Source organism: Rhinolophus hipposideros, assembly GCF_964194185.1.
Source record: "Rhinolophus hipposideros genome assembly, chromosome: 21".
Classification (NCBI taxonomy): domain Eukaryota; kingdom Metazoa; phylum Chordata; class Mammalia; order Chiroptera; family Rhinolophidae; genus Rhinolophus; species Rhinolophus hipposideros.
In genome coordinates, this window is record NC_138067.1 from 32,394,139 (window position 1) to 32,421,075 (window position 26,937).

A 26,937-nucleotide genomic window follows, 5' to 3' on the forward strand; every position below is an offset into this window, starting at 1 on the left:
TCGCCTTGTCCTCAAAGGGAAAAAAAGGACTGCCTTGTGCTACTCTTTTATTTTGGATCACCTGTGCGACAGAGTCTATTAATGTCTATCGTACTGGCTTGAAATTCACCCAGTTAGTCTTTTCACTGGATTCAATTGTACAAAAAAAAGGAAATGGAATTTGCATGGATTTGGGGAGATGTCAAACTTCTGTCTAGGGAGTCATAGCTCTGAAAAGGGGCCAGTTTTTCTCTATGGATGAGGCACCCCCTTTAAGCAACTCTGGAGACTGACGTTAATGCCACACTCCAGTAACGCGAGTGTGCGCTCTACAGAGCAGAATTTATTCCTCCACTCGTGAATTTCTATCTAATACCGTATTGATGGAATCCAAGGACATCTGAGAGAGAGATGTATACCAAGTGTTACCACATTAAGACATTAAGTTGAAAAACAACTCAACTGTCTCCAAAATTATTTAAAGTCTGCCTGAGACCCAACTGCCCAGCACTGGGCCCAGCACGGGGCTGCGAACACCCCCATTCTCCCCTCCCGCCCAGCCCAGCCTGGGGCCACGTCCTTGCAGCCCTCATGCAAGCTCTGTACCCGTGTCCTCAAATCAGCAGCTCCCACTCCCTCAGTCTGACTCGGAGATGGACTCATTTCAACTGTCATGACAGACACCCCAGCCCACCCCAGACGCCTGCTTTCCCAGTGCAGTGTGATCCCTGGAAAAGGCGGCAACGGCTCTGAGTGAGCAAAGGCCCTGCACTGCGGAAAAGCGGACTCACCGACGGCACTCTGAAGAGCTCTTACTTCTCGTGCCCGCTCACTGGGGCATTCCCATGTTTATCCCCAAAAGCCACGGGGAAATTCTGGAGAAAGCAGCTGCAACCTAGTCCAGACTCAAACAAAATGAAAAACCCCGAGAGGAAGAAGTTATCTTCGAGTTATCTGGTTTTCCAGGGCCAATTAAAGCGGCCTCACAACACATCCAAACGAGGGGCTGTGCAAACACAGGAAGCCCCTGTCCTGACAGCTGAGAAATAGCAACACAACTAACAGCAAGAGGAGGACCCCACGGGCCAGGCGGTTCCGCCTTACAGCTGATTGACAGAAACCTCCCCAAACTGCACGTGCGCTTGAGACATCCCGCCAGACAGGTGACGATGAGCTATAGCAGTCCCTGCTTATCCATGGCCCCACTTTACTCAGTTTCAGTTACCTGTGGTCAACCACAAGATATTAAATGGAAAATACCCAAAATAGACAATTTACAAGTTTTAAATTGCCCGTCATTATGAATAGCGTGATGAAATCTCACTCGATCAGGCCAGAACGGGAATCATTCCTTTGTCCAGTATATCCAGGCTGTATATGCTACCTGCCCATTTACTCAGTCACCTGTCGCAGTATGTCGGTGCCTGTGTTTAAACAACCCTTACATTACTTAATAATGACCTCTGGAGAGAGCAGAGTATTGATGCTGGCAATTCAGATGTGCCAGAGAGAAGCCATAAAGTGCTTCCTTGAATGAAAAAGTGAAAGTTCTTGACTTAATTAAAAAATGTTGTACGCTGAGGCTGCAGAGATCTACAGTAAGAAGCAATGTTCTCTCCGTGAAATTATTAAGGAAAAAGAAATTTGTGCTACTTTTGCTGTCGTACCTCAAACTGCGTAAGTGACAGCCACAGTGCATGTAAGCGCTTAGTTAAGATGGAAAAGGCATTAAATTTGTGGGTGGAGAAGACATGAACAGAAAATGTGTTACAACCGATGGCAGTGTGTTGTGCCAGGAACACCTTGGGCCTTTAGGAACACTTCAGCGAGGGATCCCCTAAAACGAGTGACACCAAGCCATTTACTGCAAGTAAGGGATGGTAACAGATTCAGGAATAGCTTTGGACAGAAAAATATAAAAATTACTGGAGAGAGAGAAAACATTCACGTAACTTTTATTACAGTATACTGCTATAAGTATTCTATTTTATTTAGAAAAAAAAATTTTTTTTAAAGGAGGGCGCAGCTCACAGTGGCCCATGTGGGGCTCGAACCGGCAACCCTGGCGTTATTAGCACCATGCTCTAACCAACTGAACCAACCGGCCATCCCAAGTGTTCTATTTTATTATTGTTGTTAATCTCTTATTGTGCCTAATTTACAAATTAAATTCATCACAGGTACGTATGTATACGGAAAAACATAGTACATCTAGGGTTTGGGACTATCTACAGTTTCAGGCATCCACTGGGGGTCTTGGAATGTATCCCCCAGACATAAGGGGGCACTGCTGTACTTTAAAACATGCCATGAACTCCTCCTGGCTCACATGTCTGGAGCAGTGGAGACAGCAGCAAGCTGTCTTCCGTTCTCGAACCTGCCAACATTGCTGACCAGCTTCCAGCACCCTCAGCATCGTGGTCAATGGGAGGTCAGTTACAGAAAGTTATCAGAATTCCATTTTGGTTCCCTTGGATTTACAATGACAATAATTTTCCAAAACCAGGAACAGGGATGACTGAGGCCCCTAGCTGGACCATTTGTGAAACACGGAAACCACTAAGAGGCTATTCTTCCCCCACCTCATGACTTAAGAGCCTGTGGTGCAGGCCGATCTGAGATGGTCCCAGGGCATTTTCACGGGACAATGCACTAGGTGTCTTGTCAGCTCACTGTGGAGGTCACCCAGCACCCAGTGATGCCGGGCAGGGAGGAGCAGCTGGAGAGGAGCCTCCCTGTAGAGGACGCTCCAATCGGGATTTGAGCAGACCACTGTCTCAATTACTCCACGCAGCCCATCCCCTACTTAGACTAACCATTTTTTAACATTCCATAGTATCCACAACTCAGATTTTTCACTAATTCTGATAAATCCCCCATGAATCCAAACAGACAAGCTTTTCACTGCATTTCAAATGCCACAGGCCTGGAGTAAGTGGACTCAGTTTATGCACTTAATGTACCTAATTTGTGTGGCGGACTGGAGAAAAGCAGGTGTTGAGAATTAGGCACTATTCTGCGGAAAGTGGTATCAGCTTAACAAGGTTTCACTCTGTTTAGCACCCTATTTTACTCTATGAAGCCTCTGCTGTGACAAAGCACTGGGTCTGGGTACTCTGCACCGTTTTTGGCCACACCAGCATGTTTCTCAGGGCCCTCCAGACTGTCAAACATCTAGCTGAGGCCAAGCAGGTCACAACTGCAGAAAACTCACGGGTTTTTTTCTGTCCAGGACAAAGGCTGACCGCTCACTGGGGTGGGTGGGGCATGGAAGATGGTGGACACAGGACACCTCCCTGCCTCAGCTGTCCCGCCCTCTCCACAGGTGACCTACTCAGCCACCAAACCAGAGGGTCTGTTTCATCCAGAGGAAATGAGAATGAAAACCACAGGAGACGGCACACATCCACTAGAAAGGCTGAAAATAAAAATGTGTGACACCAAGTGCTGCAAGGGTGTGGGGCAGCCGCAGCTCTCGGGCGGTTCTGGTGCAAACACTCTGGGAAGAAGCGTGACGGTTATTAAACTGAGCTACACCCGTCTGTGACCCATCAGGCCCACTCCTAGGAACCCACCCGAAAAGCAGCAAAATGTACAGCCACAGAATGACTTGCACAGATGCACACAGCAGCTTTTATTCAGAAGAGTCAGAAACTGGAAAGAGCCCAGGTGTCTACCAATAAAAAATGAACAAACTGTGGTGTGTTATGTAATGAGCACCGCTCAGCAGGAAGAAGCAGTGAACTGAAACGTGCAACGTGGACGAATCTCAAAACATGCTGAGTGAAAGGAGGCTTCCTCTAAAGAGCACATATTGTGTGACTGCGTGTATCCGAGATTCTAGAACAGGCAAAGGGAATATACGGTGGGTAACACCCCAACAGCCCTGGCCTCTGGGGGTGGGGAGGGCAGGGCAGGGCTGGCCGGGAAGGGCATGGCAGACGCGGGGCTGCAGGGCGCACAGGTGCATGCATTTGTCATGACCAGCGAATGCACACTCAGTGTATCCAGGGCACTGTGGGTATTTTTACATGAAAAATTAAACACTGAACTCTACTCAATGACGTGCACGTTCACATATTTAGGGGGAAGTGTACAGATGTCTCTGTACTTTTCTTTGAAATACATCGACAATACAATGGGTGGTTTTAGGGGCATGCTGTGTGGAAGACACACCGTCTGGAGGACACACGCCGTGTGAGACTCCAGCAGGAGACGCCAGCAGGAGACTCTAGTGCACGCACACCGAGAGACGTGTGCTGGCATTCATGTCAGCATGTCGGCACTGCTTGCAGGTGAGAAAAGAAAAGGTGACTGGCAGCAGGAAAGAGAAGCAAGTCGTGGTATATTCTACAGTGGGACACCAGTGTTAGTGTCTGGGGCTTAGGAATCCAGATCCCCATATACACTATTCACACTGCAGCATTTTCACGGCATATGGGTTAGAACGTGCTGTGGCTGGAGCAAATTAACACCATCTCTGTCCATTTCGAATTCAGTAAAAAGAATCATTTATATGAAACTAATTGTGCAATCCTACTTGGTTATTGGTGACACTGAAAAGGCAACAGACAGAAGTTGCTGTATTTTCCTGTACGCCATGTCTTACCTGTTTCGAGTAGCCCCCATAGATGACGATGCCGCCCTGGGGAGTGACGGACATTTGGCAGCCCGACCTGGGTGTGGGCCCGGTCCCTGATGGGGACAGCTTGCTCCACGTGAATGTGTCCAGGTTAAAGGCATACACGTCGTTGTAATAGATGTAATCTCTGGTTATAATGAAGTCGCACAAACAAAAAGACAGTGATATTAATAAGCAAGTCTAATTTAAAGGTAAGTTTTCCACCATTTGTACTAAGTTCTCAATTTAACTGAAGTTTAAATTCATATGACAGGACCGGAAGCATATGTGAGATTGCATTTGAAAACAGAAATAATGCTAGCCCATAGAAGCATAGTACTTTGCATGGATCTGAAAGTTATACTGTATTTCCTTACATTCTTTATAAAATCACAAGCCTGCAAATAATTCTGGTAGGTTATTAGTGTAATTTTAAACTCAACAATGAATTATAGACCTACGTGAATACTCAGGGCGAAGTATTTACAGCTTGGCAAGGGCAGTGAAGAGACCCTGGACCGGATGAGAAGATGGGCCAAGAAGTCCTGAAACTGAAAGACGCCAGAAGCAAATCCTTTTACTCCATAAGCACAGGCAGCAGCAAAGAGAATGTATGGCTGAGGTGTCCTAGGAGGCACTGTGGCCCTACCCTGCTCAGTGCTCCTGGGAGTTAAGTGACAAAGGACTCAAAACGCAGAAGGGGCTTTGAGAAGGGAGCCCCATGTGTGGGGAAAGCAGCAGCTCTGCCCAAGTCACAGACAGAATGCTGTGAACTGATGTGGGAATTTTACCGGCGGCCACAGGCAATGCCGAGGGGCCTCAGGTCAGAATTACACCAAAATATAACCGATGTCCTCCAACTATTCAAAATGGAAAGCCAGAGCTGATTTTCAAAGGGAGAAAACACGGAAGGAGGGAGCAGTTCCCTCTCCCTCTGAAGGGATTTTTGTCATGCACATTGCATTCTCTAATCCCAGGCTGGGGCTGCAGAGCAGGACCAGTGTGTAAGGCTGGTCGGCTGGCCCACACCCTCGAACACTGTGCAAAGCACAGCGCTGTGAAACAGAACAAGTCTGCTTGTGGACGACCAAGAGACAAGGTGAACTTTCTGACTGGCCCCACGGGCAAATACACCCTCTGTGGGAGGAGGGCTTTGCACGGACGGACTGAGGAATGAGGAGGCTTGAAGTTTTCAAAAGACTTCACCACATTCCACTGTTTCCTCAGATTTCACACTGCAGATTCTCAGCAAAATAATTCTATTCTGCACATAAAATAAAGAGCCACAGTTATTTGGGTTGTTTTTTGAAGTCAAAATATTTTGTTTAATATGGCGGGTGACCACACAGCTATCTGTTCTAATTTGTATCTTCATTTTTCCTTATGTTGGAAATACTTCAGAAACAATCATTTTAAACAAAATGATTTACATTTTGTTTGATAACATGTACAACAGCTTTGCGAAAAGTTCCAATTTTGCAATGGTTGCCCATTAGCACCACTGGAAAGCTTGATTCACTTTATACCCTGTGGTGCCAGGAGAGGCTGCTGACCTCTCACACCTTGCTTGCACACAGTAGGTGCTGAATTAATGTACTGACAAACTCATGAATCCCGATGTCTGTATGTGACAAGTGTTTTTTTTTTAAAAAAAGTTTCAGGAATACAGACAACAATTCCTTAGGTAGAAATTTTTAAAAACAGCCCAGGCTCTCTTATCCAAAACAGCAACAATCAACCAAACACCCGCCTGGCAGGAGGGCGGACCAGGGGCAGTGAGCCGGGATGGGGGCAGGAGGACGGAACATGGGACCAACTGCAAATCAGCAACTCTGGCTGAGGACAGGTCCTACTACGTATCAGTTATCTTGATTTCCTCATCTTTAATTTGACACAATAACCTGCGCTACCAAATAGCTTGATAGTTGGTCTTTAAGAGAATGTGTAAAAACTATTTGGTAAATTGTATGACAAAACATAAAATTAAAGCATTATTATACCGAAGTTATACCTTTAAGGATACAAAATCATTCCTTATTTAATTAAATTGTACTTTAAAATCCTCTCCAAAAGCATTGAAAAATTTATATCCCCTTTTCTCAATTAATAAAAATATTCTTTATTCATGGAGAAAAGTGCAGCTTCAATTGACCTAAATCTACACAATGCCTCAGCCTAAGATGGGAAAATGGGGAAAACAAATTACAATACTCACTCCTCACCCACCAAATGCCTCCTTATTCACATAAATGTGCGAGGATTTCTTTTCATGAGCCAGTAATTATCAGAAAACAAATTTGTGTAAATGGATCCATAATGTGCCAAAAATGTGAGTGGGCCACCACAATTCATAAATTAACAATATTCTTTTTTGAGAGGAGGAGAGAGGAGAGCGGAAAATGAAACACACAGAGAGATAGATGTCCGTCCGCCTTCTCTGACACGGTCACGGTCAGAGGAAAAGCAGGGCAAACACTGCCTTCACTAGGCATGACAACAGTCCAGACCTTTTACCCCAAACGTTACTGGAGTGTGACAGCAACAGGAATGCAACTAACCTGTTCACCGTGTATCTTGTTTTCCTGGACTAAACCAATGACACTCAAGAGGGTACTTGTACAGAGGATAATCTTAAAACCATCAGGGACCCTGCTGGGCTGGCCAGGAACCTGCTGGGGTACCTTGGACCAAGGTAACCACGACACAGAACTGGAGCCCCACTTCAGACACCACTGCAGAATGCGAGCTATTGCTGCATCTCCCGGCACGAGGAGTTTTTTTATTTTAGCCTGGTGTCTCTCAAAGTGGGGTCCCCTGGCCAGCAGCAGCAGCATTACCTGTGAACTTGCAGAAATGCAGATTCTCAGGCCCCACCCTAGGCCTACGGAGTCAGAAACCTGAGGTGGAGCTCACCAGCCAGAGTTTTAACCAGCCGTCCAGGGGATTCTGTACCAGGCCCAAGTCAAGATTCCTGCGTTAGATAGGACCGGGTGCATCTGCAGGCCTTGGTGCAAAATCAAAATGTGGGGCCTATTCAGTAATTAGTAAGAACTTCAAGATAGTGACAACAAAACATTACTCTAGCTCAGGCTCTACTGAGTGAGGGGCCCCGTGGGGCTACTTGAGCTGCATGCCCATGAAGCGGGCCCTGGTTTTAGGGGATGGGCAAAGTTCACCGCTCCAGGAAAGAAAGATCTTCCTGCTATTGGCACTGACCTTGTGCTCTCATGGAAGCCACCAAAAAGGATTAACTGTCTCTTCCAGGCTACCATCCGATGTCCACTGCGACCTGAAGGACCCCCTGGCGATCTAAAATTTAAAAAAAAAGACCATTTTTTGGACCAGTTTGTTTCATAAGTATTTACTGAGTACCATTTAATTTGACCAGAACCTTAACAAGCTCCTTAAAATATTTGAAAACATGGACCCCAACCCCTAAAGTTTTTAATTAATAGAGAGGAATGTTCATAGTACATTACCCGCTTATAACCAAATCTATAATGAAAATAAGAAACAAACCTAGCAAACCACAACAGACATATTTCTGAAAACAGTGACACCTCTTCAAGAAGAGCCTCAGGCAGGTCCTCTGGCTTACAGTGCAGAAGAAACCCTCGTTATCACAGTAAATGACAGCTCCGTACGTGTTATTTGCCCAGCAGGACAAGGTATACAGGTGGGAGAACAAGGTATACAGGTGGGAGACAGCGGTATTATGAGCCTGACTCTATGGAGACCTAGGCAATGTGTGTGTCTGTGTCTTAATTTTTAATAAAAAAAAGTTTAAAACATAAAAAACAAAATTTATTTTAAATAGATAAAGCTTATAGAATAAGGATATAAAGAAAGAAAAGTTACTTGTACAGCTGTACAGTGTGTTTGTATTTTAAGCCAAGTGTTAACTATAAAAGGGTCGAAAAGTTTTTTAAAATGTTAAGCTTATAAAATAAAAGTTACAGTAAGCTAAGACTGATTATTGAAGAAAGATATTTTAAAATACATTTAAGGTAGCCTAAGTGTACAGGTTCCTAAGTCTGCAGCAGTGTACAGTATGTCCTAGCTTCACATTCACTCACCACTCACTCACTCAAAGAAACTTCCTGAGCTGCAAGCTCCATTCATGCTAAATGCCTTATACAGGTGTGCCATTTTTTTAACCTGTTATACTGTATTTTTGTTATACTTTTCAGTGTTTTATATATGTTTAGATACACAAATACCACTACGTTACAACTGCCTGCAGTATTCAGTACAGCAGCCTGGTGTCCAGGTTCGTAGCCTACAAGCAACAGGGTATACCACACAGCTTCGTGTGTCGTAGGCTGGACTGTCCAGGTTTATGTAAGTGTTCTCTACAATGTTTGCACAATGACAAAATCGCCGAACAAGACACTTCGCAGAACATATCCCCATCGTTAAGCAATGCATGACTGCAGACATGCCTTGCTAGAAATGTTAAAAGAAGTTCTTCAGAGGAAAACAAAGTAATATAATATAGGTCAGAAACTTGGATCTACATCAAGAAAGAGCATTGAACAAGGTAAAATAAAAACTTTTATTTTTATTAACTGATCAAACAGATAAGTCTGTTTAAAATAATAACAACAACAATGTATTTGGTTATGTAAGCTTTTATATACACACGTATGTTTATGTAAGTGAAATGAATGACAACAATACAAGGGATGGGGGTAAGGAATTAGAATTATATTGTTATTATAAGGTATTCAAATTACTTGTGAAGTAGTATGGTGTTATGTGAAAATGGACTTGGATTAGTTGTAAATGTGTATTACAAATTCTACAACCATTAAAAAAAGTATAACTGATATGCTAGGAAAGAAGAGAAAATGGAATCATATAAAATGCTCAATTAAAACCACAGAAAAAAGAGTGAAAGACAAACATAGGAACAAAGATCAAGGGTAACAAATAGAAAACAGTAATGAATATGATAGAAATTAATCCAATGATATCAATAATCACTTTGAATGTCAATGGTCTAAATGCACCATTAAAAGTCAGAGATTGTTAGAGTGGATCAAAACGTAAGAACCAGTTATATGTTGTCTACAAGAAACCCACTTTAAAGTTACATACAGATTAAAAGTAAATGGATGGAGAAAATATATCATGCTAACACTAATCAAAGGTAAGTGAGAGTAGCTCAGTTATTTTCAGACAGCAGACTTCAAAGCAAGGAAAGTTATCAGGGATTTTAAAAAGGCATTACATAATTCTACAGGGGTCAATTCACTAAAAAGACATAATTCTTCACATGTATGCACCTAACAACAGAGCACCAAACTAAATGAAGGAAAAACTAAAAGAATAGCGAAGAGAAACAGATGAATTCACTATCACAGTTGGAGAAATCAATGCCCCTCTCTCAAAAATGGACAGATAAGCAGGCAGAAATCAGTAAGGACATAGCTGAACTCAACATCTTCAACCAATCTGATATAACTGACATCTATAGACTACTTCATCCAGTAACAGCAAGACACACATTTTTCTCAAGCTCACATAAAACATTCACCAAGACAGACCATATTCTGGGCCATAAAACACGTCGCAATGAATTTAAAAGAATAAAAATCATACAATATCTGCTTTCAGGCTACAATGGAATTAAACTAGAAATCAATAACAGCAAGATAACCGAAAAATCCTAAAATGCGTGAAGATTAAACACCATACTTCTAAATAACACTTGGGTCAAAGGAAAAATTTTAAATATTTTGAACTAAATAGAAATGAAAACACAACTTATCAAAATCTGTGGGATGCAGGGGAAGCAGTGCTTAGAAATTTATAGAATTGAATGCACATATTAGAAAAAGATAAAGATCTAAAATCAATAATCTATATTGACACCTTAGGGAACTGGAAAATGAAGAGGAAATTTAAAGAACCCAAAGTAAGCAGAAGAAAATAAATAAGAATTAGAGCAGAAATTGATGAAATTGAAAACAGGAAATCAATAGAAAAATCAACAAAACCAAAAGCTGTTTTTTTTTTTAAAGAAAGATAAAGTTGATAGGCGTCTAGCCAAGTTAACTAAAAATAAAGAAGGCACAAATGACTAATACCAGAAATGAAAGTGGAAACATCACTACAGATCCCACAGAAATTAAGAGGACAATAAATACTATGAACAGCTCTATGCCCACAAATTTGATTACCCAAAGAAAATGGACAAACTCCTTAAAACACACAATTTGACAAAACCCACACAAGAAATGTTAATAGGCCTGTATATATATTTTTTAACTGGAATCAATAATTAATAACCTTTAAAACAAAGTACCAGGCCCAGATGAGTTTGCTGGTGAATTCTACTAAACATTTTAAGGAAGAAACTATACCAATTCTCTATAATGTTTCAGAGGATAGCTTCTATTCTCTATCCAGCATTACTCTTAAACCAAAATCAGAAAAAGACATCACAAGAAAAGACTACAGACCAATATCTCTCATGAACACAGACGAAAAAATCCTCAACAAAATGCTAACACACTGAATCCAAAAAGTATAAAAACGTGACCAAGTGGGATTTATACCAGGTATGCAAGTATGGTTCAACATTCGAAAATCAATTACTGTAATTCATCACAAAAGACTAAAAAAGAAAAATCACATCAATAGATGCAGAAAAAAACATTTGACAAAGCTAATACCCATTCATGATAAAAACTCCCTCAGTAAACCAGGAACAGAGGGGAACTTTCTAAACTTGATAAAAATCTAAACCTACAGCTACCACCACACTTAATAATGAGAAACTCAAAGCTTTCCCACTAAGATCAGGTACCAGGCAAGAATACCCCCTTGCACCACTCCTTTTCAACATCATATTGCGAGAAGGCAAGAACAGGAAAAAAAGTTACACATATTGTGAAGGAAGATATAAAACGGTCTATATTTGCAAATGACAAGATCATCTATGTAGAAAATCCAAAAGAATTGAGAAGAAAATTCACAAAGTTGTAGACAACAAAATTAATATATAAAAGTCAACTGTTTTCCTACATACTAATAATGAACAAGCGAAATCTGAAATTAAGATACCATTTACAATGGTATTTAGCACCCTAAAAATAAAATACTTAGATATAAATCTAACAAAATATGTACAAGGTCTACATGGGGAAAACTACAAAACTCTAATGAACAAAATCAAAGAATAACTAAATGGAGAGACATTCTATGTTCATGGATAGGAAAACACTATTGCCAACATGTCAGTCCTCCACAACTTGATCTATAAATTCAATGTAATCCCAATCAAAATCCCAGCAAATTAGTTTATGGATATGGACATACTGATTCTAAAGTTTATATGGAGATGGAGAGGCAGAAGACCCAAAATAGCCAACACAGTATTAAAGGAGAAGAACAAAGTTGAATGACTAATGCTACCTGAATTCAAGACTTATTATAAAGCTACCGTAATCGAGACAGTGTGGTGTTGGGGAAAGAATAAACAAACAGACCAATGGAACAGAAACAGATCCCCATAAATATAGTCAACTGATCTTGGACAAAAGAGCAATAAACAGTGCTGGACCAACTGGGCATTCACATGCAAAAGAATGAACCTAGACACAGACCTTACACCCCTCACAAAAATTTACTCAAAATGGATCACGGAACTAAATGTAAAATAACTGAAAAGCTGGACTTTTATTAAAATTCAAATCTTCTGCTTTGCAAAAGATACTATCAAGCAAATTAGAAGAGAAGCCAAAGCCTGGGAGAAAATATTTGCAAAGGACACTTCTGATAAACGACTGTTATCCAAAACATGCAAACAACTCTTAAAACTCAACAATAAGAAAAAAAACAATCTGATCAAAAAAGAGCCACCATGGTCATCCACGCACACTCCACAGATTCTTCCTACGCAGGAATCACGCCCCCCACACAGCAACCCTCATCCTCCCCATACCTCTCTCTGCTCACTGCAGTTGCACTGATTGCTCTCTAGGCCTGGCTCTCTCCCACCTACAGAATCCCACTGTCATGTGCAGCACCACCCCCAAAGACCTCAACAACTCCAGGCTGCAAAGGACGGTTACAGCCTGAACCACAGTTACATAACGTATCATTCTATAAAACTTCCCCCATGCCAGGTGCTCTAAATAATATATCAGCATGCAAAATCTCACAGTGAAAAGGAAGCTTGAGCTACCCAATCCAAGGATTTCCCCTTCAGCAAATTTCAGATGAACAATTCATCACACATCACTGAGACCCCTTCCCCCCCAGGGTCTTCCCTTATTCCAATCCAGACCAAATTGCATTCTTTTCACCTTTCTTCAAATGCTTGATCACACTGGTCTCTCTCCCCTAATGCCCTCAGTTTATTAATGTCCCTTTTAATGTGTCACTCAAAATGACTACTGTGCTTATCCATGGAAAGTTAGCCAAAAGTCATCAATGCCTGTTCCTGGACTACACGGCCTATTGATTGACCTTTTAAAAAAAAAATTATTGGGGAAGGGGAACAGGACTTTATTGGGGAACAGTGTGTACTTCCAGGGCTTTTTTCCATGTCAAGTTGTTGTCCTTTCAATTTTAGTTGTGGAGGGTGCCATTCAGCTTCAAGTTGTTGTCCTTTCAGTCTTAGTTGTGGAGAGCGCAGCTCAGCTCCAGGTCCAGTTGCCTTTGCTAGTTGCAGGGGGCGCAGCCCACCATCCCTTGCAGGAGTCGAAACCGGCAACCTTGTGGTTGAGAGGATGCGCTCCAACCAACTGAGCCATCCGGGAGCTCAGCAGCAGCTCAGCTCAAGGTGCCCTGTTCAATTTTAGTTGCAGGGGGCGCTGCCCACCCTCCCTCCCTTGCGGGACTCGAGGAATCGAACAGGCAGCCTTGTGGCTGAGAGCCCACTGGCCCATGTGGGAATCGAACCGGCAGCCTTCGGAGTTAGGAGCAGGGAGCTCTCACCGCCTGAGCCACCGGGCCGGCCCCGTGATTGACCTTTAAGCACTGGCTTCGGGGTAGCCTCATCATATGTAGATGCCTACCAGCATTACAGTTCCTAAACCCCTCTCTTCTACGAGCAGAGGCAGCCTTTTTCTTTTTGTCACATCTTAATCCTATATTTATATGCAATCTACAAGGGAAATCTATCCCACTTCAATACTTCTTGCTAGATTTGGTCCACAAGGATAATTTTGGATGCTGAATTTGTCAACCAACTTATTTGCTCTCCCACAAATTTAGTAAGCATATTTTCTTATCCAAATTCATGATAATAAAAATACCAAAGGGACAAAACTCAGAAGGAGAGTCTAGGTACGCCATGACACCCTCACCCGCAGGTGGGCAGGCGATGGCCTCATCTGGCACCGGTGTGGTGGGGGCAGCCCCACTCCACAAGCTGCCATGACCAGCACGGCTCCATCTCTTCTGTGCTGGTGCTGAGGCGGGCCACACAGTGCAGCTGCACAAGAGAAGCTGATGAGAAGGAAAACACCGCTCGTGCTGGGCAACATGCAAACTCCCCTGCTGAGAAGTTTTCCGATGCAACACTTTAGAAGTACAATGTGGGGAACAAGTTTTCATTTAACAACTAAAATAGTGTGGTCACTTCAAAAAGTTACGCAGGACAGACAGCGAGCCAGGATGCTAGTGTTAGTCCAGCACCCGTGAATCTAAAGGCCCAGTGACTATGGAAGCAGCGTCAGCAAAGGGTCATCTTTAAATGCCTCCCTGTAGCTGACACGCGCCAGCCTGGTGCAGACCCTCCTGTTGGCTTTCTGCCTACTAATCCAAAGGGGGTTTTGTCCTCCAGTGAGCCAGGCGCAAAGGACTCGATTTACTTTTTGTGGCAGTAGTCAAGTACCAGTGTGTCTTGTAACCAAAAAGGGAAACTTTTTCTATAAAAAGACCCCACATACCCCTTTAGAAAAATAAAGCCACCCAAAAAAGCCTATTTATATTTGAATCTCCAACAGGCACTTTTCAACTGCCGTCACTCCTAAATATGGAGTCTTAAAAAATTACCATACCGTACTCAGCCCCATCTATACACAGCACAAAAATACATGTGTAATGTTGTGGGAGTGAGTACTTTCAGTGCCTCTGAGTCACGTGTACAACGCCATCCCAACAGGGCGAGTTGTCACTCAGGGGCCACTGTGGTGACATTTATAGAAAATGCACAAGCATCAAATAACTCCCTGGGCTTAGGGCATAAACAAAGTGTGAAGCACTGAGTATGTAAATGCTTCCCGGAGGTATCTTAAAGTTTACACCTTACAAGATTACAGCCATAGTGCCGTGCCGTACCAGACAGCGCCGAAACATTTAATAAGCAAAGGGATAATCGCTCTTGTAAGCCCTGAGAGGCACGGTCACACAGGCCAAGCACCAGGGAACTGAGTGTAGGGGCTCATCCTAGGACTAGGAAAGGCTCCTCCTCCAAGAATGGTGACGGCGTGGCCCAAGCAGGAGCCGTGAGCAAGAGCAGCTCTTTTTCCTTTCAATCAGTGTGACTTTGGCATTTGGTCCCACTTTTCCAAGTATTAAATCGAACAGTGGATTTGGGACTCAGTCAGGATAGGGGATTTTATCACATCGTACGGAGTAACTAGTAACAGTCTCTAGAATCCAGGCAGCCCATCAAATGTGTTCTGGTTTTATTTTTATTTTAACTATTACTAAGAAAACTACCACTAACAGAGTGTGTATTCTATGCTATGGGCATTTCTTCCTCACAACCGCATGGTGCAGATATTATCTTTAATCCCATTTTACAGATGAGAAAAAGCAAGACTTAGAAGTCAAGAAACACACTAAGCTGGTTGGCGGCAGGGCCAGAATTTAAATCGAGGCAGTCTGGTCCCAGAACTGGTACTTTCAACCACTGATTAAGATATTAAATTATCCCCAGTGAAGTCAGAGTTCTCGCACTAAAGAAATCTATGGGCCAAAAAAATGACCACATACCCTAATGACAGTCTTCAATTTCACACATCTTTTGCCTTCTACAAATCCTGCTTTCTATGTGTTGGTCCTCACCCCCCTCCTTACACATAAGCACATCAACACAATTGTCAATCAGCAGTGAAGGAGCAGGGCGTCCACACAAGCCTCCACTCCCACTTCTAGGGGTTCCTGGCTTCACTGGCTTCACTCGCAGTTGCTGCGTGGCTGTTAACAAAACCTGCCTCACTGTGAAGTTGAAAGAGCCTCAGCCCATGAGCCCAATGAGCTCACTGTAGAAGCCAGAGAGCAGAGCACATGTGTTTCCATTTCCATATGCATGTGTCACACCCCAAGATGCACATACTTTACAATTGTGGGCCAAGGTCTGATTTCAGCTAACTCGTTATTGCCCTCAACAGGACTGTAACTCTGAATCATTCTGCTAATGATTCTTCTTTTCTAGGATGTCAGCTCTTCTCAGACATAGCTTTAAGGTATATACATTAAGTGGATTTAGGTGAAGACCAAACGCTGGCTCCTTTCCTAAATCAAGAGAAACCAGTGTGCACACACGCACACACACACTCATACATTTATGTATATTATTTTTCACGCAACCAATTTTTATTGATCGTCTACAAAGTGCTTCGATGCATATAAAAATGTATTAGTTGTACACAAATGTTCATAGCAGCATTTCTCTCAAGAGTGGAAAAGTGGAGACAACCCAAATGTCCATCGATGACTGAATGGATAAACAAAATGTGGTACATCCAAACAATGGAATATTATTCAGCTGTAAAAAAGGAATTAAATTCTGACACATACTGCAGAATGGATGAACCTTAAAAACATGCTAAGTGTAAGCCAGTCACAAGAGAACAAATATTATAGGATTCTAGTTATATGAAAAAGCTATAATAAGCAAGTCCAGAGATAGAAAGCAGATTAGAAGTTACCAAGGACTAGAGGCAAGGAGGAACTGGGGTGAGGGGCTGAGTGGAAGTGGGAACGGAGTCTTCTTTGGGGTGATGGAAACACTCTAACTTTAATTAGAAGTGATGGTTGTACCACTCTGTGACTATGCTAAAAACCATCGAATTATACATTTTGAAAGGTAATGTTTTTGGCATGTGAACGACATCTGAAAATAGCTGAGTTCTGTAAGTAGCCTGGCCTCCCTCTGTGGTTCACGAGTCACAGATGACTAGCTGGGATGGCACCGGTTTTAGAAATAAATGGAGAAAGGGTGCCAAACTCTTCTCCCCTTACGCAACTGCATCTCCTCCAAGGGATAAGGGAGGAATGTGGGGTTCGCCTGTAGAGATGCTAGCTTTTAAGTGTGGTAGGTGGACCTAACGGAGCTCTAACAAACAGGCAACCTGAAGAGCTGGTAGGGCAGGCCTGCTATGATTGGAGGAGGGGTAAAGACGCCTGAGCACTCTGGCTACACACGCACTTCCTGCCCCGCAGCTCCCGGCTCTGCTCGCTGTCACAGAGAAATCCCCCCAGGGCGACAGGCACCAGTGGGAGGAGAGGGAAAGGACCAGGACATGGCCCCTCCCCCACCTCATCTCTGCCTTCTCGGGAGCACTGGCATCTCTCCAGCTCCAGACACCCCACCCCCCCGGGCTAGCCAGTGCCATGTGGCTCTCTCCATCGCAGGTGTGCGCGCTCTCCTTCATGTCTTCCTGATTAGGCCCTCACTGATACAACCACCTTTGTCAAAGGAAAGATAATTTGCAAACACCAGGTACTAGCTGTTATGCGCTGAATGTCCGTGTCCTCCCCAAATTCATATATTGAAGCCCTACCCCCCAATGTGATGGTATTTGGAGGCGGGGCTTTTGAGAGTGATTGGGTTTGAAATGAGGTCACGAGGGTGGGGCACCCATGATGGAGTCAGTGCCTTGATTTATTTATTTATTTATTTATTTTTAAGAATCCAGCGTTTAATGTTTATGAAGTTAAATTTCTACAGCTAGCAGGATAACAGATGAGTTATTAGGACTCAGACCTCATCCCAGGGGATGTTTACTGGGCGATCCCAATTGCATAAGGCAAATGACCTCCAGCATTTCCCATCTTTTCACTTTTGTCATTTCCACCTTTGCCCATGTCATCTGGCTGTTCATGGACCACCATTACGCGTCCAACGATGGAATGGCCGCCTGAGAGTGCGACCCAGAATCTTCAGTAGACACGTTAACCACACCACCGTTGCCAGCAGTCACGCTGCCCAGATCTCCCACGCGCCTCTTGATTCTTCGGCCCACCGTGTGTCCTGGACAGAGACTGAACGTGGACTTGCACCAGTACAGCCTTGTGTATTATCTCCATGTGGACGGACGTGGAATCCATGCTCATCTTCAGTCACTCCTGTGATGGACCCGACACCACTGGCCCGTTCTCTTCTATGCACAGTAGGTGCCGCCCTGCACCAGGCCGCTGCCCTTCAGCGCACACGACCTTGGTCACCGTGACGCACAGGGGTGCACTCTGGTCCGCCGGTCTCCGAGGGCAGCAGGAGACACTGCAGCAGACACTGACAAGGGGCCCAGTGCCTTTACAACATGAGAAGAAAGACTTCTCTCCATGAGCAAGGACAAGCCATGTGAGGACACAGCGAAACAACGGCGTCTATGAACCAGGAACCAAGGCCCTCCCCAGACACCCAATCTACCGGCGCCTTAATTTTAGACTTCGAGCCTCTAGAACTGGGAGAAATCAATTCCAGTGTCTGTTGTTCAAGCCCCCTGGTTTATGGTATTGTTTAGCAGCCTGAGCAAGCGAAGACACCAGCCATTCCAGTGTCGCACTATTTCAGGGTTGTTTTTCCTGATAATCAACGACAGACCTTCAATGATCAGCCACTCACTTGTTTAAAGGGGAGGGAAAAGGTAATTCTTTAAATCCATTTCCTCTCCCCAGGCCCGCTGCAGGTCCTCCACTGAGACACGTAAAAGCTGCTGTCCTGTGAGCAACACAGCAGGCGGGCGGATGTGAGCCGCTTAGGTGTCGCACTTCCCTCAGTCACACAGGTGCACACACACTTAACACACACACACACACTTCCCTTCCCTGCTTCCTGCAGGAAATGCAGCCGGGGAAGGGGAGACGATTGCACGAATATATTTTATAACAATAAAGTCAGTATACAGAATCTATGTTGCCAAATAAGGCCCCCCCACCCCTTTTTTTTAATCAAGGCAGTGTTGCAGGCACCTCCCACTGAAGACAGAGACTGAAGGGAATGTCAAAATATCTTTTAAAGCTGGTCATACATGTGCAATGTAAAATGAGGGGGCCGATGCTGACATTTCATTTAAGCTTTGGTCTTCGTGACGTTAGTAACCCTAGGATTTTTCCTCTCATTTTCAAACCATGATGATGTCAAGGAAATGTTTCTAGAATGCAGAATGTGCATAAATGAAGACAATAAAATACAGAGGGTGCCAAAACAATGTATACATGTTTTAAGAAAGGAAAAAAACTATTAAAATTGTAATACTCAATATGTACTGATAACAAAAGATGAACACAAGTCACGTTTGTCTTCCGCAATTACAAGAGGTGCTCAAAGTGGTTACCATCAGCGTCCAGACATTTCTGATGACGGCGAACTACTGCTTGAGCAACGCTGACTAAAGTGTCCACTTGTATCCATCTTTTTGGCACCCCCGGTATTACTAAGTGCCCATTTCTTGTCAAATGTGCTAAGGACACACCACCAGAATGGTAAAACCAAGAGAGACTGAAAATGCCCTGCACCGGCCTGGATGGAGCAGCTCCTGCCCAGCTCATGGTTTTGTAAACCAGCATCACAGGGTGAGAAATGTTTTGCCAGGGCATGCTACAGCTGAACGCAGGTAATCCTGTGCCCCCATCGCCTTACTCTAATCTTAGACATACACTTAATTGAAACGCATATATCGTTCATCATAAGATGCGTACAAGAATGCTGACAGCAGCACCATTTGTAATAACCGGAAACTGGTCACCTCCCAATGCCCACCACCAGTCAAACACAGTGACATGTTCCTATGAAGGAATATTGTATAGCACCAAAATGAACTAGTACCACCTGCAACACAGGGGAATCTCACAAAAATAATGCTCAGTGAAAACAGCCAGCCACCAGGGTATATTCTGTAAGAGCCCGCTCAGACGACGTCCAAACCAAGCAAACCTAATCTGCGTGGAGGCAGGCACGGGGGCGTGCCTGACAAGGGCACACGGGGCTTCTGGGATGCTCACAGCTGCCTCCTGCATCGGAGCACACATGTGTGTTTACTCTGTCCAGTTCATCAAGCTGCACATGACTGTGCATTTTTTTATATATTTTACTTCGTTCAAGTTTACTTTAAAAAAAAAAAGCACTTTTTCAAAAACCAAACTGGTATTCGGTCCCTTTGGGGCCATCAGCACCATCGGAAGAGGCCGTCCTCTGAGCGGACAGCGGCTGCAGGGTGCTGCCTGGGTGCTGATGGCTGCATTTGGTCCCTGTTATATGCCCCACACAGGCACTCTGACACCACTCAGGGTGCTGGGGTGCTAGTAGGACCGGCTCAGGTCACTCAGCTTCCACTGGCAGGACACGGCACCAGGAGGCTGGGACTCAGAGCCTGTGCTCGTCTCCATATGCAGCTGCTAAACACAAGACCTCGCAGGGAGCACTCGGTCAGGACGCCCTTCCAGTGACCTGACGTGAGCGTGCACCACCTGACCTCAGAAAGACAGTCCTCATCTAACTACTCAGGGACAACCCCACCTTTTCTTGCTCTTGTTTCTTCAGACCAGCCCATGTAAGGATGGACTGGACACACTTGCTGTATCAGAAACCTAACTTGAATCAGAATATCAACATTGAAAAAACACGTATCGTATAAATTGAAAGTCACCAGCTAGCAAGAGGAAATACATCCTGCCCTGCCACAAGAGAAACCTGTTTAAAGGCCAAGAAAGGGACAAATGACAGATGCTGATTTAACTCGGCCTCTGATGGCCTTGACCAATACGTAACCTTTCTCACTCTGTTTCCCCGACTGTAGAACTACCTCCAAGGGAGTGAAAAATAATACTAAAAAGGGGATGCAGAGTGCCAGGCCAAATCATGGTAACGAAATAATTTCAGCTCATAGTCAACTCTTCCTGTATTTTTCAAGTGATGTGAGCCCCACATCACGTGGATTCTCCCAGGCCCAGCGAATAGTCCCCAGAAACGGACAATGAGCCTTCATTTTATTTTGGCGGACTCTCCTTACCTTTTCTTTCAGATCAATAAGGAAAAATCACAGAGGATAAACTGCCAGCAGTGTCCTCTCAGTAATGGCCGTTACGTCAGTGTACTAATAACCGAGTCCAATTATGAGCAGCAGCAGCGGTTAAGTCCAAATCCCACGTGCTGTAACCTAGCTCCTGGAATCAATAGGCCGACTTTAATAACCAGTCTACCTGCACTTTTCCACGGTTACATTGAGCCATGTCAATTAAGCCTGCACAGGCCTGCTGAACAACAGTTGGGCGATGCTTTCATTTTGGAATACGTCGTGAACTTCAAAAGCAGTAGTTACACGACCTGAATTGCTAAGGATCTAAGAGGCATTTTACATGAGTTTTCTTACTTCTTGAAAGGGCAGCAGACATTTTCAGCTCAGTAAGCAATGCTCAAAGTCAGCATGAAACCCACCAGTAACCAAGGCCGATGGACCAGTAAGCAAGGCCTCTAGCTGCGGTGCAGGGCGACCTGGATCACAGCCGCTGAGGGGTATGGGGAGGGGTTAATGTACAATGCAGACGTCTGAGCCCCACCTTACGCTGCTATGAATCAGACTTGGTATTCGGGGTTAGGGCAGAAACGTGCATTTTAACAGCCTTTGGTGCACAAAAGTCTCAGAATCACTAATAGAGTCATGGGGGTATTGTCTCAGCGCTGAGCCATCTCCCTGGGCTGACAAATCTCCCAGCCACTCCAGCTCGGAAACCCTAACCGAGCTGTAAGGTGCCCCTTCCAGGTTTAGACAAGGCCAGAAAAACTGTTTATTCCAGGGGGCAGCCAGCCTGAAGTCTGTTAGTACCTGCAACGCTGGGAAGTACCTGAAAGAGGAAATCCAGCACGCAAACGAGAATGCTGTGTGCTGGAGGAGTGCTTCTTTAGGGTCTGTTAAATAGAGTATTTCCTTCAGGTATATTCCTAAAAGTGAATTCGGGCTCAAAGGGTACGCACATCTGAATGATGATGGATGGCAGATGCTGCCGACACCCTGACGCTCGCCAACACTGAATGGGACCCCTTTTTGGTGCCTGCCATTTGTGACCGGCCTCTTTATGTCCCTTGCTCAGTTTTCTGTCAAGCCGCTCACTGCTTATCACCTTACAAAAGACCTCTATTGTGAACACGGGCTCACTTTGCATTGCAGGCACTTTCTCCCCACCTGTCACTATTCTCCACTGCCTTGTGGCATCAGTTCCCATACAAAAACTTTAACACTTCATACAGTCAGATCTGTCCCTCTCTTGTGGCTCCCGCTGCAGTGATTGACTTAGAAGCCCTGCCCAGATACGCGTGGTTCCCGGGTATGATGGGTTACAGACAACTAACAGTCAGACAAGGGGCTACACCAGGGGTGCGCTCTCCTTGACGGTCTTCAAGACACACCTGGGGCAGGGTGGTGGAAGGGCTGCAACTGCAGGGATGGTCAAGGCACCGAGTGTTTTAGGAAGGCTGGAGCACAGAGCCCAAGATGAGTAAGGGCGGGAGACAACGAAGACAGGGAAATGGACATCTGTCACCAAATATCTCGTGTATACCACTTATGATTTTCTACATCCCATCAGGGGCCTTAAAAACTGAGCAAGCCTCAAACCTAAAACATCTCATAACCATAAACATGTGAAGCAGCAGTAACTAAACTTTGCTGAGCTGCAGAAACACAGAAATTAAGCTAGTCATTTAAAAACTACTGGCTAACAAAACAAGATCAGAGGTGGGGACAGACGGTCCATCTCCTGATTTCCAGACCTGTACGCAATTGGCCGCACCTTTCTAGTCAGACAGACACTCCCATATGGCCCTCAGAGACCATGAGTTCGGTGAAATGCACCCATTGCACCCTGGCCACCGAAGGGAACAGTTCAAAGCAACGCTGTCAGTCTCTCTGCTCATCTCACCCATAAAGAAGAAGAGACCACCACCCAGAAGGAAGCCTTGAAAAATGGCAATTTACACAAAAGCTAAAGCACATATCCTTTTTCAGGCCCCACCACTCTACCTAAACTAAAATACAGGAGTTAAGAATGGCAACTGAATTTTATCTTTGTAGTTTCACATAAGCTCTTTTTTATTTTTTTAACTTTTATTTATTTTAAGTGTGTTTTTCCAGGACCCATCAGCTCCAAGTCAAGTAGTCGTTTCAATCTACTTGTGGAGGGCGCAGCTCATAGTGGCCCATATGGGGATCGAACCAGCAACCCAGGGGTTATGAGCACTGCACTCTAACCAACTGAGCCAACCGGCTGTCCCTCACATTAGTTTTTAATAGGTTTTACACTGTACTTTAAAAAAAAAAAAAACTTCACATTTTAATTACAATAAGCAAGTATTCAAGCGGTGAGAGACTATTAATCAGAGACAATTTCTGAGTTAGGACAGACGCCCCAAATACTGCGTAGACATAACTGAGCTGACAGCACCAGGAGGCAGCTCGAGTTGCGCACTGAGGTGAGAGCGGCCGTGTCTGTCTTGGGGACAGCGGCCACAGCTAGCTGTGCAAAGTGACCACGCACCAATACTGCCTTCCTGCTTCTTTGGAACAAACACCCACAATGCACGTTACGGAACTCGAAAAGTCGGAAGGCCACGAGAAAACATGCATGTCACAGACGAGCTTAGAATGTCACTGCAGGACCACCCCACAGAAGTGTTACCGTTAGTCCCAGGCCCTGCTGAGGAGCTATCAGACTGGTACATACTCTTTCATGGAGAAGTTTACTGTTCCCTCACCCGTAAATTATGGACAAAGTTACCAAAGCTGATAAAAATGCTATGAAAATATCAAGAATCAATTCACCAACAATGAACAAATGAGCAAATAAATAAAACTGGGTTTCAAAAAAACTGAAACAAAGCAAGACAACAGATTGTATGGCTCTAGACCTAAATGCTTTTTAAATTAAGGGGAAAATGACTTATGTTTCAACATATACACAATGAAATCAATTTTAACATGAAAATAAGTTCTTGACTGCTGTGCCTACTAAGACAGTGGAGCTTTCCCAAAGCAAGTGAGAGAAAGGAAAATGAAGTCTGTCCTCTGTGATATACACACCAAGGCTCTTTCTGGTTCCAATTCCATTCAGATGGCTACTGAGTCCTTTTCCAGCAGGTCAGCGAATCTCCTTCCACTTTCCACTTGCACCATGGACTCTTCACGTCATTAGTCCCCTTCCAGGCCTGAAGCCCAGCAGATCAGGCCTCTACAGCCCTGCGATCTCCTAAGAGCCTCATCACCAAACAACCTAGCGCACCCTCCTGGGAGGGAGGCTCCCCTCCAATGGAAGTCCCAGGACCTGAAAACCTTTTGCACCACTACTGAATTCCGCAATGCAGCCACCTGGTCCACCAAGGCGAGGAAACCATAGTTTGCTGCTTCAGCAGTGGACGAAAGCACCCTGCAACATGGCATACACAGCCCAGCAATCAGGCACGCGCACCCCAGAAGAAGGAAGCCACATAACTCTACTTTCAATCTGTCACATTCCTAGGTTTCTTCTCATAAATAATTTATATGCAGACATTAGTTCCACTCTGTGTCTCCACACAGAGTCAGGCGTGCAGCTCTAACCGATGACTCCAGTGGTGAAGTACGATGGTAAATGTGACAACCACATACCAATGTCACTGACAGATGCAGAAATCAGCCTCCAATGATGGCTGAGCCCAGTTTATTGAAGAGCAACAGAAAGACATTCCCCGTCCTTCCTCTTAGCCCCACTGTTTCTACGTCAGTTAGACCTAGACAGAGCACCCCCTTTTAATAAATACCACAGCTCCATTCCAGCAAGCCGAAACCCAGAGCTGCCTCTAAGGAGATAACGTAGATGCCCAACTGTACTACAATATGATCAATGTAGACATGGCCAAGGGAGGAGTAGGAATATAAGCCCAGATTCAGTGCTGCTCCCTGCAATTCTGGCAACGCCTTCACCAAAGCCAGGCATCGAGCAGCTGCGGCCGCGCCGGGCTTCCCTGTGAAGGGTGCAGAGAAAACGGCAGCTCTTTCTTTCCTGCAGTTACCAGCACGGCTGGTCTCTCCAGGCTCTGCAATCGTGACCCCTGGAGCCCTGGGATTCTACGAGACCTGATCCCATCACTGTGCACTGAGAATGCGGGCACGGGGCAGGAGCCACGCCCAGAGCTGGGGCTCGTCACCCAGCGCCTTACCTGACTTGCTCCCAGGTTTTGGTGGCCAAATGCAGGACCCAGAGATCCTTGTAGTGGTAAAACTGCTCTCCACTGGGAGAAGCAAACTCGCCCCCAAAGATCCAGAGCTGCCCGCCGCACTGAGGCACCACCACAGCCTGTGGAAAGAAACGTAACAGGTCAGGGCACAGCGGAACAGCCTGCAGCTGGCTCCACGGTGGGGACCAGCACCTGCAGCCCCAGCAGAGCACGGCACACGCTAGTCTCGGCCAGCACCCACACTCCAGAGCTTAAGGGGAAAGCTCTGGAAAAATCCCCCATCAACAAAGCCTCCCAAGTCAAAACCCTAATAAACTTTCATGCAGTCCTAGGTTGTAAAATTAGCATCTACTTACATTTAGACCCCATATCTCATTAAAATGGACACAATTATACCAGAAGTTAACAACAGTCGTAACCCAAACTGACAATATTTTTTTATTAAATATCTATAATAAAGCTGTTTACCTGCCCTCATTAATCCCTTTCCTAGCTATTAAGCACTGGCACTCACGAATGAAACGTGTGATGTATAATGTTTACGTAACACCATTAACATTTATTTTTAAAAGATTTAAGCATAATAGGAAGGCACAGAGAAGCAGTGAAGACAATGTCCTTTGGACCCCACACGCAGGAGGCTCTCGCACAGAAGAGGGGATAACAGCACGTAAGCCACGCTAACCTGGCATCATGCCCCATGGGACATGCATATTTCGAAGTGTATTACTGGGCTTAGCAGAGTATCGAAGCACTCACAGAACAAGCGGCTCACGGGCACATCCCATGAACCAATGTGCCTACCTGAGTGGGGGAAGCAGCTGAGAACAGGAACTCCAGGGCTCACATCCCATGAGCAGAATTCCATTTCACACTCCCAAGGTTACTCACTAACTCAATGAAAATAAAGCAAGAACACCCAACTTCCAAGACCCTGCATCAGTATCAGCAAAACACACGCTGCCCACGGCTCTGGGTGTCCCTCCGGTGACCCTCTTGTTGAGTTTCCCATCACCCCACTGAAAGCTCCATCTCCACGGGGCGAGGACAACATTCCAGACTCCAGACTGGAGATCGATCGCCATGCTAGATCCTTCACAAGAGGAGAAAAACAAGTCCAAGCGTGTGATTAAGAAAGCCTTCCCAGAAAAGGAAAACACCGTGTAAGGGAATGTATTTCAGACAGCCAAGATAAGAGTGGATCCTACGTCACATAAAATAACCTTTATAGATGCAAATACAAGAAACACAGATTGAGAGAATTTTAAAGGCAATTCATACACTATCTAGTCTAGGGCTTTTGAGCTTTGGGTTGGATTGTTTGTTGAAGGGTGAAGCGAAGACTAAAAGGTAACACACATAAAACGGGGACCCCTCCCCCAGAACTCCAGGTTGGCCTCCATCTCAAATGCTAAGCCCTCACCTCACCTTCGAACGTCTTTCCTGTCCACTCTCCTTTCAGGGCCTGCCCTCTGTGGTTGTGCTGGAGGCCCAGGACGCAGAGGCCACAATGGAACCACCCACGACTGCCTAGACCCACCAGAGCCACACAGCCCTTTGGCTGGCCAGTGACCGACAGAGCCCTCCTCCCTTGAGAATATTCAATGATGTGCCACCTGATGGACGGCACTGCTTCAAAGACAGTCATGATGTGGCTGGTTTTATGGTTCGCTGACCTGTAAACTGCGTATCTGAGGAGAAGGACTTGGTCCCGAGCTCAGAAGCCTGGGGTAGATTATTCACTCTTGAGAACTGGAGTGGGCTCTGGTGAATGGACTCAAAATTATCAAGACCCATTTATTTATTAAAATCCAAGCTTACTAAGATCTAATCTTTAAACCTGAAGGCAAGAGGATTCCTCTTTTCCAGAAGATAAACCAGTCCAAACACTTGCGACCCTAATGGGCACAAGCCATCCACGCAGCTCGGGCAGGCGGGTCCT

At 44.9% G+C, this 26,937-nt stretch overlaps 1 protein-coding gene across 2 annotated transcripts in view; it reads right to left on the minus strand.

Moving 5' to 3' along the window:
• KLHDC4 (kelch domain containing 4) overlaps positions 1-26,937 on the minus strand; it is a 41,589-nt gene that overhangs the window by 7,592 nt on the left and 7,060 nt on the right. For both annotated transcript variants that reach the window (XM_081032947.1, XM_081032948.1), the window contains exons 5-7: positions 24,978-25,114; positions 7,817-7,909; positions 4,589-4,748 (exon numbers count right to left, since the gene is read on the minus strand). In XM_081032947.1, the coding sequence (XP_080889073.1) occupies positions 4,589-4,748; positions 7,817-7,909; positions 24,978-25,114 (390 nt within the window). The remainder of the gene's footprint in view (positions 1-4,588; positions 4,749-7,816; positions 7,910-24,977; positions 25,115-26,937) is intronic.